At 42.8% G+C, this 19,835-nt stretch overlaps 1 protein-coding gene across 2 annotated transcripts in view; it reads left to right on the top strand.

The window, feature by feature from the left end:
* The first annotated feature begins 789 nt into the window (after window positions 1–789).
* Window positions 790–19,835, top strand: part of iffo2b (intermediate filament family orphan 2b) — a 44,477-nt gene continuing 25,431 nt past the window's right edge. For both annotated transcript variants that reach the window (XM_072665884.1, XM_072665883.1), the window contains exon 1: window positions 790–1,772. In XM_072665884.1, coding sequence (XP_072521985.1) covers window positions 1,276–1,772 — 497 coding nt within the window. In that variant the 5' untranslated portion in view covers window positions 790–1,275. The remainder of the gene's footprint in view (window positions 1,773–19,835) is intronic.

The raw sequence follows: 19,835 nt of genomic DNA, 5'->3' as shown, positions 1-19,835 counted from the left end.
GACATGGGGTTTCATTTCTAATAGGTTTCATGGTTATCTGCTCCAGAGAGTCCTATTCTGGCCTATTATATACAGCCTATATATATATTATAACTATATATAGCCTTTTATATACATATAACATTTACATATTATAACTATATATAGCCTATTAGGGGCAGTGGTGGCTCAGCGGTTAGAGTGCCGGGATATCGATAACAGGGTTGTGGGTTCGATTCCCGGGCTCGGCAAGCTGCCACTGTTGGGCCCTTGAGCAAGGCCCTTTACCCTCTCTGCTCCCCGGGCGCTGGAGTTGGCTGCCCACCGCTCTGGGTGTGTGTGTGTACTCACTGCCCCTAACACATGTGTGTGTGTGTGTGAGTGTGTGTTCACTACCAGATGGGTTAAATGCGGAGGACACATTTCGCTGTACAGTCCACACTGTACAGTGACAAATACGTGCACCTTTACCTATTATATACATATAACAGCCTATTATATATTGGCTGTACTTCTGTACAGGCACTAGACAAGCTGTGTGTGTAATGGGTGCAACTTAACAAAGTAGCTGAATGCATATATACCAGGTTTGTCCACAAACTTTTGGACATATAGTGCAAACTCAAGACGTATTAATGTGTGGGCGTGGTTTGTACAGTGGGCGTGTGCGGCAGCGGGCGTGGTCTGCAGCCCTGCAGTCAGATTCCTGCCTCTTGGCAGAGGGGGGCGTGGCCCACGATGCGGTTACTGCGCTTTAGCGCCGCTGTAATACGAGCCGTTAGCTCTTGGGTATAAACCAAGCTTCTCCTGGACCACGCGGTGAAAGCTGGCAGTGACAGCTCTGAGACGCTGTTTCTGAGTCAGGTGTCGCCTCGGATTTATTATAATATTTTAAATAAACGTGACTTTTAAGTGTTTCAAGCTGAAATAAAACTTTCAATAAACAGCTCACGTCTTCTTTCCTAGCCGCGCGAGGATGATGACACAACAGCTCCTGAGGGAGAAGTCGAGCTGACCCGCGAGGAGAAGACCGACCGACCGCCCGCCACCGTCACTTCGCGCTGTGGTGCGAGTTATTGAATTAAAGACGGGATTAGAAATGCTGAAAAGATAAGAAAATACCCCCAGTGATGGTGAAGCCACTCGCCGTCGCTCTTTCGCTCAGTTTTGGAGGTTTTTTAGAGGTTTTAGACGCGGACGCGGTGCGGACGGGCGACCGTTAAGCAGTGGATTTGAACCGCGTTAGCATAGAACGGCTAATACGCCGCAGCGGCTGCAGTGGCTGTCAGACGCAGGATGAGCTCGCTGCTATACGGCGACGGTCTGCCCTCGGCCGCCGCGATGCTCACGGCCCTTCCCGGTGGTATCGGCGGGTCCGGGGCTCCGGCGGCCGCCCTGAGGAACGACCTGGGCTCCAACATCCACGTCCTGAAGACGCTGAACCTGCGGTTCCGCTGCTTCCTCGCCAAAGTCCACGAGTTGGAGCGGCGGAACAAGCTGCTGGAGAGCCAGCTGCAGCAAGCCGCCGAGCGGGCCAGGTACCACAGCCTGTTCGCCCGAGACGTCGCGGTGCAGACGGACTCTCCCCAGGAGCCCCGGCTGCCCGGCACAATCTGGAGCTACACCCACGTGTGGAGGTCCGGAGAGCGCGTCGAGACCTTGCATGGTCCTGGGGTGTCCTGGACCCATCCGGACGGGGTCGGGGTGCAGATCGATACCATCACGCCAGAACTCCGAGCCCTGTACAACGTGCTGGCCAAGGTGAAGAGGGAGAGGGACGAGTACAAGAGAAAGTGAGTGAGAACTGTAGTCTTCAAGTGACCTCATGTGTTGTCATTCTTCATAGGGACATTATAGTTAGTTAGTGTGTCCAGACACCCCTTTTCCATTGCATCATATCACAGGTGGCAAAAGGGTCACCATGTCCAAGGCCAAACGTTGCCTAGAGGGGACTGTAGAGGGACCCAGCATTGAGCTGTGGAGCACTAGAACCATTAGACTGATGGAGCTCCATCATGTACTTTTACAGTTAATGTATACAATTAATACCCTTTCAGAAGGAAAACACTGCATGCCTTAAACATTTGGACATAGTATAGATATGTAGAGAGACACACATCATCATATTTGATAGTGTATGTATATGTATATATATATATATGGCTTAAGTTGGACTTAGATCTCTGAGTCCGAGTCCAGGCCTAATGTTTTGAAACCACAGTAGCTGGGCCTGAAACACTGCAGTCAGGTCATATCCACACATACTGACTCCTTCAGTATGTACTGATTAACTGTACAGTCCCTAAACCTGCCTGTCCTTAACATTTCCCAAGCATGGCAGGTCTGCGGCTATAAACTGCACCGGATCTAAAGCCTCTGCTCAACGTTTTTTCTTTTTGGTTGTTGTTGAGGGCCGACTGATTCATTGCGGTGAAATATCTTGGCAGCAGAACAGCAAAAATGACCAGACTGCTTAGAGTGAAACCCATAGGAAGGGGCTTATTTTGAAAGTGTTTTTGGAGGGCAGGTTTTGAAGGCTCTTTGAACAGCATATTTAATTCATAGCTTACAGCAGGGGTCCCCAACTCGAGTCCAGCACAGTTTCCTTGCTCAAATACATGGAGTCATGGTGAGATGAATCAGATGTGTGTGTGAGCTGGGAAATTACCAAATGGGCAGCTGATTTTCCTGGACTACAATAATATTACATGGTTGTTCATGTGGAGTAATCCTGTATTCTGAAGGAGGTTGTAGCTCCAAACCATTGAATGAACTGAAAACGATGAGCCGTCCATTTTTAAATAGCTGTGTTTCCACTGTAGACTGGATTCCTCATAGTACATCTTTGGGTACCGTCCCATACAGGAGAAACATTGTGCCTTATTATCTAGTGCTCATCTTTTCACCTTGATTGCAGAAGTAATATTTTCCAAATTAAGTGTCAACTGGAGCCCCACACAAGTCCTGAGATAATCATCATATCTTTGGGATGAATCACGTGTGGTAGAACAGGAAAACACTAGTCACTGGTTTATGGGAAGGAAACATGTCTTTTTGCATGCTTGTTTTTTTATTAGGGGAGTTGCTCAAAGAAACTTCTGTAGAACTTCTGACTCTAATGTGCTGCGATTGAGCCGCATGTGGGTGCTTGATCAAAATTTGCTCAGGTGTTTGAAGTCGTTTGAAAGGAATGTGGGCTTCTACATACAAATGTTTACATCTAAATAATTTTCTCTGGATCTATTTACCTATGTACATGTACTCACACAGTATGACAATGAGCTTCTGAGATTTATTTGCCATTTGAAGGCAGTATGCAGCAAAAATGCCTTGTAAAACTTACTTGTTACTTGTTACTTAGGTAAACTCATCTTGAAAAGGGTTCTAAGTAGAACTTAAAGGGGTTCTTTGAATGATAACAGCAGTAGAACCTTTTATAAAATGCAAATAATCATTTATGCATTCAGATGGTTCCTAGAGGTGTCATGGTTTTATATAGAATCATTACCTTTACTAAAGAACCATTGGAGGAACCAGTTCTCTAGGGTGTACATGCCCGCATCTACAGTAGTTACAAACTTTCAAGTCACAAACATGTACAGCTTCAAACATCAGGAGTCCCCTCCCCAGTTTTATGAGCCCCCACTCATCCATCAATGGAAAGGGATCTCCACTGGACCACTAGGTATTAGTTAGATGATGGACCATTTCATGCGTTATTGAGTGTTGCACTGGTATGAGTGTGGCCAATCAGTTTAAACATACTTAAAACATACACTCTAAGTAAAAAGGGTTCTCTATAGAAATGGCCCCCAAGTTTGGGCCTGGAGGCCCACTGTGCAGCATATTTTAGTGTTTCCCTGCCCCCAGCACACCTGACTCAACTAATCATCTCCTTAACAAGTCCTCACTGAGTTAGACAAACATGTGCAGGACAGTGGGCTTCTAGGACCATGGTTGGGGAGCAGTGAAAAAGTGTCTTTTAAGAACCCCCTTAAAAGTTACTATACCAATGTAAAGAACCCTGAAGAAATTTGGTGTTCCATGTTACAGGACATTTCAGATGAGCATCTAAAATTAGGGTCTCATGGTCAAACTACTCGGCTCTCCCACAGAAAGAAACACACTGGTAACAACTGTGTTTTCTGCTGATATTGACCCGCCACCGTACCATTATATCATCTAGTAACATCTAGTTGACAGTTAGATCTTTGATAAATGAACCAGGAGGCGGATTTATAAAAATGTCTTTCTTAAGATAAACTGGTATTCTTCAGAAACCTTAATAAGAATTTTCTGATTTTTCTTCTTAACTTAATCGATATTATCCAAAAAGCAAGTTCTTAAATAATTTCTTAACCTTATGATAGCACAGCCTCACACTTTTAATAGGTACGGCTCCAAAATGATCAGTTTAAATAGTTGATTTACAGAATTAATATATGTTTGAACAGGATTTAAGTGGAAATTGTGCTTAACCCCTTAACGCAAAAAGACTTATCCGGTTCTAAGGTGTATTACTCAGTCACTACAGGGACTTCTGGACAAACAGAAGGGAGGCTATTCTTCGATAATAGGAATTTGTTATAATACTTTCAGCCTGCTGGCATGCTCTATATATATCTATATATCCAGTGCATGGGTTTAACTGAATTTTCAAAATTAAAAATGTTAATGTTTGCATTGTTTATGATAAGCTGTGAAGTACAGCACTAAAGTCTATGTTACAAATGGCCTAAATAAGAAAACAACAACAATGAGTGTGTCTTAAGTAGAAAATAATATTTGAAAATATTTGAGAACTTCTTAAGATTTTTGGAGAGCTGCATTTAAGAACATTCTTATGATCGTTTTAGTTTTTATTTTAAAGATCCTTCAGATTTTTTTCTTAGGAAAGCTTTCTTGAATCCGGCCCCAGATCCTGACACCACAGACTGCATTTCCTCCTTTCATTCGCAGTGAAGTACAGTTTTAGACTGTATGGAGCAGGCACACTCTTGAAGCTCAGATTCTGTGTGGATGGACACATTTAAGGCTATCAGACGCTGGTAGTAAATTACTGCAGTATGAGGAACAGCAGGCATGAATAAAACATCTCCTTGCAGGGTGATTGTCTTTAGCCAAACCATTGCCTCTCAACTTCTGTGACTACAGCATGCTCCAGGCATTCCAGGGATGTCTGCAGACACACGCACACTGATCTGAGAGCAGCTGCGAAAGCTTGAGACGTCTCATTGTGTTGGATTTAATCTGGGGCTGTCCTGGGATGACCTTATATAGAACCCTTATGAATGGCATTTCATCTGGATGTATTACTAATGCATGCCTGAGTGACCACACAAGAGCACGCAGAGATGTTAGCAGGGAGAGAGTGTGTGTGTGTGTGTGTGTGTGTGCATGTTTGCGTGTGTGACTCAGGGGCCGTGCCTTGATGCTCTTAGGGAGCTACTCCCACTGCCTCTTCATCCAGGCATGTGCTGACTCACCAGCGGATGCAGCCTTACTACCCAAAAAGACAATGAGCCGGGCCTGAAGGCGAGGGGGAACAGACCCATGTGCTGTTTGTTTCATAGTCCATTTTTCCATGTGGACGCCACATCCTGGTTCGCGGTCACCCAATGAGTAACTTGTGTGCTACCGTCTACCATTCCTTATCGTCTAATTTTCGTCTAATTAAAGGGCTCCCGCCATTTTAAGAATAAAAAATTTAAAAGTCTCACAACGTCCCTTTTCATGCTGGGCTGTTTCAGGCCCTATTTGCAGTCGTTTTCTCCGAAACCAGCTTTCCTTGAACGATGCATATGACATCCTTTCGACATTTCAATGCTTTATGGTCCTTGATAGCCTCCAATTAATTTTTTTTTGTGCCCACAATAAAGCTGTTAGTCTTGCTGCTGGCCAGCGCGTGCTGTCGACAATGGAAGCAAGTTATTGACTGGCTGCTTGCACCGAAAACTAGCCAGTCATGTAATTCGCAGTTGTCAGCTCTTTTACAAATATCTGCCACCTGCTTTATACCAGCAACACACCGCCACATTTGCGTTCAGTTTAGACTAGTGGTAGCACGGGTGTATTGCAGCCCCCGAAAGGTCAGTTATATTACTACACTGAACTAAATAAAGCTGCCAACTGCCAAATTGCTACAGTGGCTTGAAGGTCGGACAGATTTACCCGCCACTTTGTAAAAATACCTGCATTTGGCCAGTGGTGGGTGCTAATATCCCACCCACCAAAACCCAAGGCATTTACATATCTCTGTCTATTCAGCCTACAGCAGTTTAGCCCCGCCAAGTCACACAGAATTTGCTGGTATTTAACTGAACGCATTCCTTACTGTACCAGGATTTCTCACTTTTTTTTGTGCCACTGGCTGCAACACAAGCCCAAAGCATCATCCATCCACCCCGTGCTTAACAATTAGAGTTGGTTGTAACAGCAACAGTTTGTTAAAGGGTTTTCTCTAAACATACATTTCCTCTGTACTATTTTAGGTTAATTTTGTTGTTTCCAAAATGCACAAGGCATGTTTAGATCTTTCTTTATGAATGTTTGATGCCGAATTTCTGACGTGTTCAGCCTACAGCGAGATTAATAAAGCTTGTTTTAGCCCAGGCTGCTTCTAGTGTGGATCACTTAATATAATATGTAGGTATTTGTGGTTTAACACAGTAAAAAAATGAAGAAATGGTAACATGCTTGTATTGCACAACCTATAATTAAGAGTAGAAAAAGGAGGCTCTACCATTCCCCATGATGCATTGTTACATTTCCACGATGCTCATTATCATGTGTTTGCATTACAGTGTCATAGTCCCTACATTTCTGTATCGATGGGGACGGGGTCTGACCTGATAACAGCAGAAAATGCTGGGTACACATGCTGCTGAGCTCTCTGCATCAGTAAATAACCACATCCCTCCCAATTCTGTGTAGGTGTTGGCTCTAATAAAGGTTCTATTATTTATAGAGCTGTGGTTGTAGTTGCTTTTGCTATTTCGGTAAAGGCTTATGATCCATTAGCTTTTATTATAGCCCTTACTTCCAACTGTAGGTGATGAACGTATTGTCTCCGTAGTAGTTTAAGGCCTTTTTCTTTCTGGGAAGTGTGAGGCTATTTCAGGTAGAAATAACATGGCTGCATAGATGAGACAAGGGTTTTATGGAAGTTGGCAGTACCAGTCAGATTCCACTGCTGTCAGAAAGCAATTTAGTGACTAAATTAACCACTGAACATGAACATGAAGAAGGGATAGCATCTGTGTTTAATTTATGTTTCATTAAGCACAGGCAATTTGTATTATAATTGGAAAATGGCTGTCTCTTTTAGAAGGTATTCAATTGCTATTAACTAAACATTTAAAGTTCATAATTGTTCTGTTGTGAGATATCATAGCTGTCAGTGGTGGGATATGTCTGTATGTAATAACTGTTCCAGAGCTCTGAGATTTTAAAAATGAATAAAAAAAACCTAAAATGGCTAAAATGTTAATGGTTCCTGCTGCATCTTTAGATGAATGTTAAGACTGGATTAAGTACTGTGCACACATCTGTATCAGCCAATTAGAGTTATTATAACCATAGGTGAGAGACTATAAGCTTACCTGTCATGCCTAACACCTTCCTAGAGCTGCTACCTCTTGAATAGAACTACAGATGGAAAGATAAGACAGTACAATTATATTTACCATTAGTGTTTGGACACAGATGGAATTTGGCCTCTGACTTACTCTAACACATCCGTGCAGTGAACACATACACATACACACACTCACACACACACTAGAGATCAAACACAGACAGTGACAGTGAGCACACGTGCCTGGAGCGGTGGGCAGCCATTGCTGGGGCGTACGGGGAGCAGAGAGGGTGAAAGGCCTTGCTTAAGGTCCCAACAGTGGCAGCTTTCCAAGCCTGGGTATTGAACCCACAACCCTGTCATCAATAGCCTTGTCCTCTAACCGCTGAGCCACTACTGCCCCCCAAAAAGTTTTTGTATGGCAGTATATAGTATAAAGGTTGTATTTTGTATTGTTTCAAATAAGTGGTGTAAAATAGACTCGATTGGTGCATGGCGATTGCATGGTGGTCTAAAATGAACTGTAAAGCCAAATGAATCGTTAGGCTTTGACACAAACAAACAACTCATACTACTTTACATACAAACTATAGCCCTATTTGGACAGGATTACATTTACATGGGGTCCTAGTAGGGCTGGGCGATATGGTAAAAATACTTTATTACGATATTTAAAGACTTTTTTCGCAATATGTGATATTTATCACAATACATATAATCACAGACTAAAAACATCAGTAGCCACCGATTCCTAAAAACTACTCTTCTGATACTCTCCCGTACTGAATACAGTGATTTTTATTTCAAATCTGCTGAACTTCATCTAATTAAAACAGTCTAATTACACTGTTTGTAGTGAAACTTGTAGCTTCTAAGTTTGTTAAGCACTAACAGTCTCCTCCTCATGATAACAAATTTCTCACAATATGATAAAATACTGTCATATTGCCCAGCTCTAGGTCGTAGGGTAATTCCCTCTTACAGGGGGTTTCCTCTGTGATTTTTATTCCCATCTGGATCGACCATGTCTGTGTTTTACTCGGTTGTCCTCTGAGAAAATTACAGCCTGTAATAGCTGCTGTTTTTTCTGAACTCAGGGGTCATCTGATAATTTTAGTCCCGTCTGGATCCACATCTCTGTTTTTCCAGGCAGATCGAGTTGCGAAATAAGTTTTTGGCCACTGCTGTGCATCATATTTAGTGCCCAAATGCATGTATCACAAAATGTTTCTAATGTTTCTGTTGGAAGCAGCGTCTCTTTAATCGTTTGAGCGCAGCGGTTGTGAATGTGGTCATGTGATCATGCTAAACTCGCTTAACCTCTGGTGATTTTTTGCTGTCTGCATGCGAGAGGTTTTTCTCTGAGGAGATTTTGAAATCTCCCATTTTGAAAAGGCAAAGATTTTCAGCTCCTCCAGGAGCACAGTTTGAGTGTTTTTGGAGATGTTGGCACCATAAGAACAGAACAAATTAGGCTAATCCTTTTGACATTTAACCACTGATCGGTTGTCCCTATGCCAATAGCAGAGACAACAGTGATGTGTTAAATGGGTTCATCCAATCACTGCAATACACCTAACCTTAACCTAGTCCAAGTACAGAAGAAGAATTCCACTGAAGTAAAAGTAAAAGTCATCAGATTTGGAATCTCCCAAAGCTTTTTCTCTAAGATGGAACAGCAGAAAAAGTAGGCCATTACAGGCTATAAACTATAAACCTTTGCAGCACAAGCATAAAACATCAGTCTGAAATATCTGTCAAATCTGAATCTGTCTGATGCCGGCCATTTTTCAAAACAATTATCTGCTTATATGATTCCCTTTGTGCAACCTGGTTTCCACCCAACATCATCTCTCCCTGTGGTCAGGCTTCTGCTTTAAGTTCATTTTCACCTGCCCGTGGTTCCTGCCCCAGTGACTGATGAAATCCTCAAAAAATATAGGCACACGGCAGGAGATGGATCTCTGCCAGTCATATTGTTTTAAAGCTATTGGCCTGCCAGCTTCTTGCTCAGAGAAGTGAACTGTAGATGTTTGTTCGCGGAGTGTCAGTGTGCATGCACAACCAGCCATGGCTTAAATCTTCATTATTCATAATCTTTATTAATACAATTTAATTCCAGCAAACGGCCGGCGTTAATATGCTTGATGTATTCTCAGCAGTGCCAGGCGGAGAGTAAAAATTCAAACGGGGAAAAAAGGGGCAAAAGCATCGCCTGGTTTTGTTTTCGCCTGTATTTCTTGCATGCATCTTGCGCAAAACCAATGCGGTTTCAGGCACACAGTAATCAAAGTGTGGTAAGTGGCTTGCTGCTAAGTTATGCAAGCCATAACAAAGCTCACTGCTGTTTTCCAGAGTCACCAAATGAATGGCAGTCTGCTGAAGGGGCTCTCGTTTCATTCTTCCACTCTTTTTCTCTCTTTTACAGCCTTTTATTGAGTCTAAAGGGAGCAGCGGGGGATTTATGGTCTCTTCTATTGAAATGAAATCACACACACACACACACACACACTCAGATACTTACACATGCATGAGTAAACTCTCACACCCCTTGAAGCACAATGGTACATCACCTTAATGCAGCAGATATGATTATTCTCATAATAGGATCATACAGCAGAGGGCTGTAAATGCCAACTCTGTACTGATATGTGGGAAAACAGCCAGAGATAAGCAAAGATGTTTTAATGCACTTCTGTAGAAACAGATAGAAAGAGTTTCACTTTAATTCTCACATCTCAAAACATGTCCCTCATCCAGATTTATGACCATTTGTGTTTCTGCTTGACTGAGACAGAAGTGCCAAAGCATTCTCAATGGTTATTTAGTAGGCATGTTTAGGCCTGTGGCAGCTGGCAACCCCGGTCTTCACCTTGTTTACTCCCTTTAATCTCCTCTTAGCAGGAGAACAGTCTTGGATTAACGAACAGAACAAAAAAAAACAAAAACATCAAATCTGTTCCAGGCAAAGCACCATTCATCGCCGCCTTGTTCTTCTGTGGCTTTCGGTTGGCCTAGTTGCTGCATATTTGTCAGTTTAGTAACGGCTATATTGCTCAGCGATCCTCATTCAGCAGTATTGCAATATAGTCGCTTCTTGCTGAACATGCCCGGTTAGATTATCCTCAGAATCAAGTGATGTCACCTTGCTAACTAGAAGAGTCTGTCAGTAGCAGGAACACTAATTGTGCTCTGATAAAGCAGCGCGTGAGAATCCAGGCGGAGTAATTGCTCTAACTCACCACGTCTCAGACAGATTATTGATTTCTCTGAACCCAGGCCTTCACTATAGTAAGCTCTCACTCAACTATGTCTCAGCTATGTCTTTTTAGTTACTGAAACTGTAATAGAGATCTTAGCTTCGATTCTTTCACCACAGGAAGATGCTGCATGCTTGTTGTGCATAGGGTTGTTTAGCCTGAATAGACTCCACACCCATCTCATGCCCTTTCCCTCTGACGAATACTAAGCAAGAGGGAATTACCCCAGGATCCCATGGAAATGTAATCCTAACTAGGACTGTAGGTGATTTTATCTGTGTTATTGTCCATCCGCCTCTTTGGGAGATTACAGTCTAAATTGCATATTTTTGAGTGAGTGACTGAGTGACGAACCTGATTGAAATGCTATTGCAGCGTTGTTAGCATCATTACCATGATGTTATGATTGCTATCACAGCTTTAGCCTCGCTACAGTGACGGCCTCGGCCTGCAACGCTACCGCAGCGTTGGATGAGTGAGTGACGAATCTGGTTGAAAAGCTATTGTGGCGTTAGCATCGATACCTTGCTGGGAGATACCAGTGCTGTCCTGCACTCTTCACCAAAGTACCATTGTGCAGTCAGCAGCATGCTGAGCCCGGAGTAGCAACGTAGACACTATTCTCTCTATTACAGGCCAGTGGAGCATCACAATGATTTTAAAGCTGCTATTTTAATGAAAAAATGCTACATACATGTTGCTTTAAGCAAATATCTGCCAATATCAATATAAATTCACAAATTATAATAGATTCTAATAATAATAAAGTTTTTTAGAAATAAATAAACTACAATTCTTCATTCATTCTTCACAATTCATCATTGTGTACATGGATTACACATTTGTGGATTTGTATTTATAGTTTTTTTATCATTCTGAAACCAAACTAAATGAAATCAAAGTAAAATTAGATTTTTGTGATGCACAGAGTTCCTAAATATCTGTAATCGAATTGTTTTGAGGTCAAAGGTTTGCACCCTTACAGGTGGACTGACAGTAATACCGTAACATCAGTAGTATCAGGAATCAGTGTGTTTACTGACAGAGTCCCTCATATGTCCACTGTTGCAGCCAGCATGACCCAGAGCCTGATACTGCTGCTGCTGCTGGAGAGATTGATGGGATGTAGAACAATCGCCTACTCAGCATAGTGTGTGTAGGTTTGCACAGTGTGTGTGTGTGTATGTGTGTGTTGGGGGAAAAAGTATGTGAAAAACTGCAGTGAGGTCAGTGGATATGTACGTATTGATCAGTTCAAGCTCAGGCACAGGCGTTGGCTGCTGTCCTTTATGGGAAAAAATCTTTCCTGTCGGGTCCAGTCCAGTCCAGCGCCTGTGGAATGGACTACGCCATTCAGATCATAGGGTAGATATTATTCTTTTACCTAACCATAGAGACTCCTATACAAACCCTACCGTATCCAGGGGTAGACAATATGATATGCTATCACTGTTGCAATAGATTAGTAATTAAGGCAAAGTCTGTTCACTCTGCGGCCATCTTTGCAACGCTACCGGGCAGTTATTTCCAGTAATATGAGACCTGGCTCCCATTTCTGTGAATGAGAAAAGTGCCGGCCTCGGCCTACATTACTACTGCAGCGCTGGATGAGTGAATGAGTGACTGACGAACCAGGTTGATACGCTATTGTGGCGTTAGCATCGCTACCTTGCTGGCCACTGACCCTGCCCAGTAAGGAAAATGAGAAAAGACCAAAATACTGGACACTGAGGGTCAGATTACTATTTCAAAACCATATTTTAAATCACTGATAAAAACAGATTTTTCAGCTTGTTCTGGATCTCCACATTAAGGAGGGGGTTCCTTTGCTCCTGGCGTAACAAGCAAGCTGATTGGCTCTTTACGCTGAAGGATGGGACTTTATTTGTTACCAGACGTCATGTTAAGTGTTATAAGACCTCACATTCCTATTTCAACCAGTGGCCGATCTCCTCATTTATAACGTCTCTGATGTAGGTCTGTTTTGGTTGTTACGTTTCCTTTTGAGAAATCAGACATTGAACTATGTTATCATATAGCTATTCATGTCTCTAAACAAATGAGAATCTCCCATTTGTACTTAGCAGGGAAGGGAATTCAACCACCAGGTTATTTCTTGTAAGGGTTTTGCCTAAAAATGCCTATACTTACTCAACAGGGCATCTCAATCCAGCTGCTCCTTCTCCTTCAGGCCTGCAAAACACTTTCCTCTCCATGAATAATTGAACGCAGCAGAATTTAGCTCATTGCTTCAGATCAATGTGAGCAGAACACTGAGAACGAACTTTGGGGGCTTTGATCCCGCCGCCAGCATTTTAAAGATAAAAGGCCTGATTAGCAGCCTGTGGCTAGCCGTCTCCCACGAGAAACATTGAGACTGGATAATGTATTGCAGAAACATTTTTCTACCCATTAGATTTATAAATTATTATTACTATTTGCATGGAAGCTGTATTATAATTACATGACCAAAAATAAATTAACGTGCAATAATCCAGTACTGAAGTACAGACCCCTTAAAGTAATAGTCTGCTTAGACTTTGGCATTGTGACCATCACACTCCATCACATCATGACAATGGCAAAGCATGAATACACTTGCCTTCTTGATGACCTAACTGGCTGTACTTGCAGAACAGGTGTGGCTTTTTAGATTGCTCATCGAATGTTTGGAATTTCGGGCTTAAAGGATACATATTGGGTAAGGCAAGATCTTCTCAAGCACACTGGCCGCCACTCTTGGTGATTTTCACTTACCTTTAATTTAATCTGTTATCCAAGACACATCTGGTGTCCAGTTTCCTTCTGTAGTTTTGCTCTGCAGTAATGGAACTACAGAGCTACCAATTAGCATTGTGCAAACTGAAAAGCTTACTTTAGAAAAAAAACAATTAGCAACCAAATGAAATGAAATAGTAGCCAAACAGGAGGACCACCCATAATCGCTTGATTTTGCTCCTCCCATGTAAAGCAAGTAAAATAGCAAGGCAAAAATCCAGTTAGGTCCTTGCCTTCACCCTCACAGTGCTGGGAGCATTGTGTGACAGGGGTGTTTTTGAGAATTGGGTGGGTTTTCTGGTAATCTAGCAGGCCATGAGTTCCCCTGTAGATCCATAAGGCATGGTACAGGCTTAATCATGAGTGTTTTATAAATAACAGGGTGTAATACAGTGTCAGGAACCACATAAACAAGTATTTTTTATATTACTTGAGAATTGAACAAGTTTATCATCCAGTTTTCAGACAAGTATGTGATAAAGTAGGCATGTAATTGGCCTAATGCTGGGGAAATTGTTTACCGTTGATTTTTGGCGAAAACCAAACCTTTTTAAGACGTGTATATTTGGCACCCTACTGTATGTGCAGTATACAGGCAGTGGAGACTGGGCACAGTCCGTGCCCTGTCAGCTTTAGGCCTAGCGGCCCAGCATTTTAGCAAGGAGAGCTGCTTTAGCTAACACTGCTTCAGCATCCATTCTCTCTCTCTCTCTCTCTCTCTCTCTCTCTCTCTCATCCTGCTGTTTATGTCCTCACAGCCACCGACCCCCGAATTCTTTCCAGTTCCTGTTGTTCACAGCTATTTTTCGACATTGCCTGTCATTATTATTAGCCTTTGCACTGTAGAATAATTAGCATGCCATCTCACCAACCAAAATTTTTCCCTTGACACTTTGATTTGTTTACACAGATTGGTTTAGGACGCAAATTTGTTTCGCAGGTTCAGTCTTGTGTGAGATAGATGAGGCTAAATTGTCCTCCAGAGACCTCCATTTATTCATTTTTGAAGCTGCTTCCTGCTCTTCATTATAACTGAGGTATTATAGCATGCCAGTGCTTAATTAACAGTAATCCAGCTGAAATTCAGTTTCTACTCTTCCTATCATTTCAGGCTTGTGGTAATTAGTAGACCCATTTAAACCTTTTGGCTGAGGCCTTCTTTATTATATTTTGAGAACACTGCCAACTAAAACAAGCTGGTCAGTGTGCAAACTCCTGCATGTGTATACTGTATATTAGGGCTGGTCCAGTGGTATCTGGCACCAATATGTTAGTAGCAGATCCTTTAAATCCTGTAAGTTGTGAAGTGGGGCCTTTATAGATCACATCAGTGAAACTTGGGCACCCATGACCCTGTCTATGGTTCACCAGTTGTCCTTCTTTGGGGCACTATTGGTGGGTACTGTGCACTGCATACCGGAAACATCACACAAGACCTGCCTGATGTCTGGAGACATGTCTCCATCCTCCCTCAGGCATACTGCTGATACATAGGCCTGAAAAAGTCCAGTTATGTTTCATCGCTCCACAGATTTTGGGATTCTGTGAAACAAAACTGGAACTAATTAAAAATTAACTTACAAAAATAAAATTACCTTTTTGTAGAGCGATAGAAATGATCCAGAATGACATGGACTGAATTACATTAATTAACATTAAGTATACATTAGGAGTGGGTGAAATGGCAATGCTATCCTGCTTAATTTTGTGTAGGCCCTCCTGGTGCTGCTAAAACAGCTCTAACCTATTTGTGGCATGGACTCCACAAGACCTCTGAAAGTGGCCTGTGGTATCTGGTACAACGATTTTAGCAGAAGATCCTAAAGTCTTCAAAGTTGTGGTGGGGCCTCCATGAGCATCAGTGCACCTTTCCCCACAGTTTGAATACCTATGTTTAGAAGGTGCATATACAGCTACCCACAAAGTGTGAGGAACTAGCAGAGAAACTCTGAATTTCTTGTTTCTACTTGTTTAGACCACTACTAAACAACTATTTTGTTTTTTTTTAGTCTTTAAAACTAAATATGAATATCAGGCGTTGCTGCTGAATGGCGTTCAGAGTAGTATTTGATCTTTACAGAGCGTTCTCAGGCTTACAGCACAAAAGAGTCTTGCTTCTGAAAGCATGTGAACATGAATATCATATTTCAAGCTTTTTAGGAATCAGGTAGCACCAGAATGTCTTTCACACGAAGCAGAAACAGCTACCACTGAAACTGTTAAGCTTTCAAATGTGGTGTTTTTAAAGGAACCACCACACCTAGGATAAGCACCTAAAAGTAGGCGATCATGCTCAGATTCAAGCTACATTACATCCCCATCCCACAGTGTGAGTTTACGGTAGATTAGGATTAGAGCAGGTTTGGATTGGATTGTTACTTCTTTCCCGTCCGATATCTGATCCAACGTTTTCTGTTTATACAAGGCCAGATGATACCTGGTGTAACACTGGTGCCATCTTTAGTATGAAGCCACTGTCATGGAATGTCAATATAGGTCGATGTGAGCTTTACCACTTGGGATTGGCCCACACTGGCTACACTTCCACCCTTGCTCCGCCTGCACATTATCACCTGCTTCTGTGGCTTGTTTGATAACTTATTGTAGATGTACTAACCCCTATACATGTGCACTTAAAATGATCCAACCCCCAATTTAAAATGAGTTTTTTTAGCAAAATGTACAAAGTTTCAGCTATTTGCAATAAACCAATCAAATAAGAGCAATTTAAATAACTTAACACAACTAATATAACAAGTGCTTTCTCCAATTTCAACACAAAGTGCCACTTTAAATGATGACTGCAGTGTCTGAATTATTCAACTCCTTTATGACAAGCACCATTAGTACTTAGTACTTATGGGCAATGGGCCCCTGTTCACTAATATTCTTGGGTTTGTGTGCTGTAACTATGGGGTTCAAGTCAGGTGACTGTGACAACCACTCCAGAATCTTCCAGGACTTCTTCTGAAACCAGACCTGGACTTTTGAGGTGGGCTTGGGGTCATTGTCCTGTTTGAAGCTTCAGCTTCCTCACAGAAAGCATGAGCATTTTATCCTAGAATTTTCTGATACTTGATTGAATCCATTTTGCCCTGCACATGCTACAGGTTTCCAGTGCCAGAGGAAGCAAAGCAGCCCTGGAGCATTACCGTACCACCTCCATGCTTCGAGGCTAATGGTGCTAACAAGTAATGGAAACTCATACCCCACCAAGCTGTGAGTGTTAGTGCTGAGATGACAATGTAGCCGTTCCGTAGAAAACAGGAGCTAGAAACAGCTGGGGTGGGAAATAAAGACAGACAGAGAGACATAAGGAGGGAGAGAGGGATGACGTATGGTCTTCGTCTCTCTGATTAGGATTCACTGTTCCCTGCCAAGCTGGCTGATGTCCACCTTGGCAGTTTGCTGGGTATTACCATGACAACAGAGGGCCTGTCTCATCAGTGACCCGTCGGGCGCGGCACATTGCATGAAGATTTACAGGCAGTGTGTAAACTATGCTTCCCCGTGCACGCAAGCTGGAGGCTGTCGTTCTTCAACTGTGAAGTGAGGCGAAGGAGCAGCGTTGGGAGAGGCAAAGGCAATTCAAGAAATAGCTTGGCGAAAAAATCTAATTTGCGCAATTTTGTTCCACATGAAAAGGTGGTAGATCAGCCAAGACATGTTTGTTGTCTAAAGTTTGCTTGCTTCACTTTGCGCTAGAGATACGAAGCTCCAGTTATGGAAGCTTGTAGCCACAGCAAGTAGCATCAAGTTTTTCAACTGTGCAGAACAAATACTAGTTTTGAGACTGCTGTTACTACTGCGTTTAGCTGTGTAGTATACCTTTGTCTAGTTTTGTGATCTGTTTGAGAATTTGACGCAGTATGAGGTAAGCATGGGATATGATTTAGGCAGGGAGTTAACATGATACTAACACCAGACATGTTTTGGTGAGGTCAAGGGTTCGTTTGGGTTCCTGAAAGAACCATGGTTGCCTTTTTGCAATCATAACAACCGTGCCAACACAAAACCACATTTCATTCCATATACTGTGTCCTAGGTACAGTAATGATTATTACAGTTGTAATGTCTGTACTCATATTCTATTGTCCTACGCTTGCTGACTTTCTCTAACGACATGCCACACCTTTTGCCCAACCCATGTCAAGCCCAAGCCTGCGAAGCTGTTTGCGGTGTAACAACAGCTGTAGCAGAAAATTACTAGACTCTTCAGACAAGTAGGTCCATGTCCAAACAACACAACATCTATAATATGTACTGCAGTTCCAAGACCTTCAGTGCACCTTTGGACGGATTTTTCGTCTCTCCTTTCCTCAGCATTATTCTTCCGACTGTGCATTGTAGCCCATTTCCGCTACACTGAGTAGGCCAAATAGCCAATGCACACGTTTGTCCACCTCTTTTCAGGGAACCTATAGAGAAACACAAAGAATCTCTGCAGAGCAAACATCACCTAACGGTAAAAGCTAGGGGCTTTGAAGACCCTAGCCAAAGATCAACATCCTGCCTTGTTTTTACCTTGATCTTCCAGAAGGTCATGAATGATTGAAAGACCTTTTTGTGTTTGGATGCATTATCCATGCGTCCAACCACTTCTCCAAAGAATGGAAATTTGTAACCAGGATTCAAAGGTCTTTGCTGTTCTTTCATGATGATTCAGGACCTACACCTATGGGATTTGGAGATGCAAGCCAGGGCAAACAACCCAAGCAGTAAGTAGAGGGACACTCATCCTTGCCATGTTCTTGTTGACGTTCCTTTCTATAAAGTTCACTTTATTGTTCTTGGATTCACTCCTGTGGACATATGCGCTGCAACAAGCCTTGCGGTCCGCCCTTCCAATCTCTGCCTTTTAAGTAATTACACAATCAGAAGTGTTAAATCATGATCCCCACCCTGAGTTCGTGATGATTTTTATATGTTGCTCCCAGCTCCATCATTTTAAATTGCCAACGCAAAGGAACATTTAGGTTTGGCTGTTTTTTGGCCTCAGTTACAGGCAATTACCTGGAAAAAGGGCTTTGATCAGAGAGTCATCACAAAACAGCTCTGTGACAGCACCCAGTCGCACCTGTTTGTAAAGGTATATCTCAGAGTTGGGTGCATCCTCTTACAGGGCGTGCCCCTTTATAGGGTTTAAAGTATTGAGGCTGAACGCCCGGGGGCGGACAGGACGGTAGGTCCGTGCCTGACAGGCTGCTGAGGGATGAGATAATGAGTTTGTACAAAGTAAATGAGGTGTGAACTCAGTGGTGTTGTGGGTGAGGCAGGGTGGGTGGAGGTGGGATTAGGTGGGTGGGTGTTTCCACGGAAACTGCTGCACCTCATCAAATTCATATCCTACAACCTACCGGGGTCTTATCGTCCTCATTTCATGTCAGGGCAGATAGGAGTTTGAGTGTTGTTGAGTGACTCACATTAACCATCTCCAATGTGTGGTACCTACCTGGATGACCAGTGTGTGCCAGCTGTTGAGGAGAAAGGAGGAATCTGCCCACTGGTGACTGGTGGCTGCATAATTCTGACTCCATCGTGAGTTTTAAATGTTGCTGTAATAACTACAGTCTCCGCTTTCTACGGGTGCAAATTTGGCCTGACAAATTGGAGGACCAGCATCTGTTCACGGCAGCCTGCATCGGTGGTCTCCAACCTTTCTCCTGGAGAACTGGAGAAACGTGTTTCTCCTCCAATCCAAATCTAACACAGCTTATTCAGCCTATCAAGAACCATTAAAGGCAGTAATAACTTCATTCAGTATCAGGTGGGGTGGATTAGCAAACTTGGCAGGACAAGCTCTCCAAGAGCAGGGTTGGAGACCACTGGCCTACATACAGTATCAATATCAACCCTGTTTGATGGACACCAGTAAAACCATAAAATAGCACATAATTGTGTCTTCCACTAACTGAAAATGACCTTATACACTAATATGTCCAAATGTTTGTGGACACCCCTTCTATTGCATGCATTCAGCTATTTTAAGTTGCACCCATTGCTGACACAGCTGTTCAGATGCACCCACACAGCTTGTCCCACACAGCTTGCCAACAGAATAGGACTCCCTGGAACAGATAAACATGAACCTAATGGCACCATGCCTAATGCCAGGCGTGGACTAGAGGGGTATAAAGCCATGAGCTGTGAAGTTGGGGATGAGGTGGGGTGGTAATCACCCAACACTCTGATCTCACTAAGTGCTCTTGTCGCTGAATGCGACATAAATGCAATACTACCCT

This window comes from Salminus brasiliensis, chromosome 21 (assembly GCF_030463535.1).
Source record: "Salminus brasiliensis chromosome 21, fSalBra1.hap2, whole genome shotgun sequence".
NCBI classification, from domain to species: domain Eukaryota; kingdom Metazoa; phylum Chordata; class Actinopteri; order Characiformes; family Bryconidae; genus Salminus; species Salminus brasiliensis.
The sequence above is the reverse complement of the archived record's forward strand: the minus strand, read 5'-3'. Positions and strand labels throughout refer to the sequence as shown.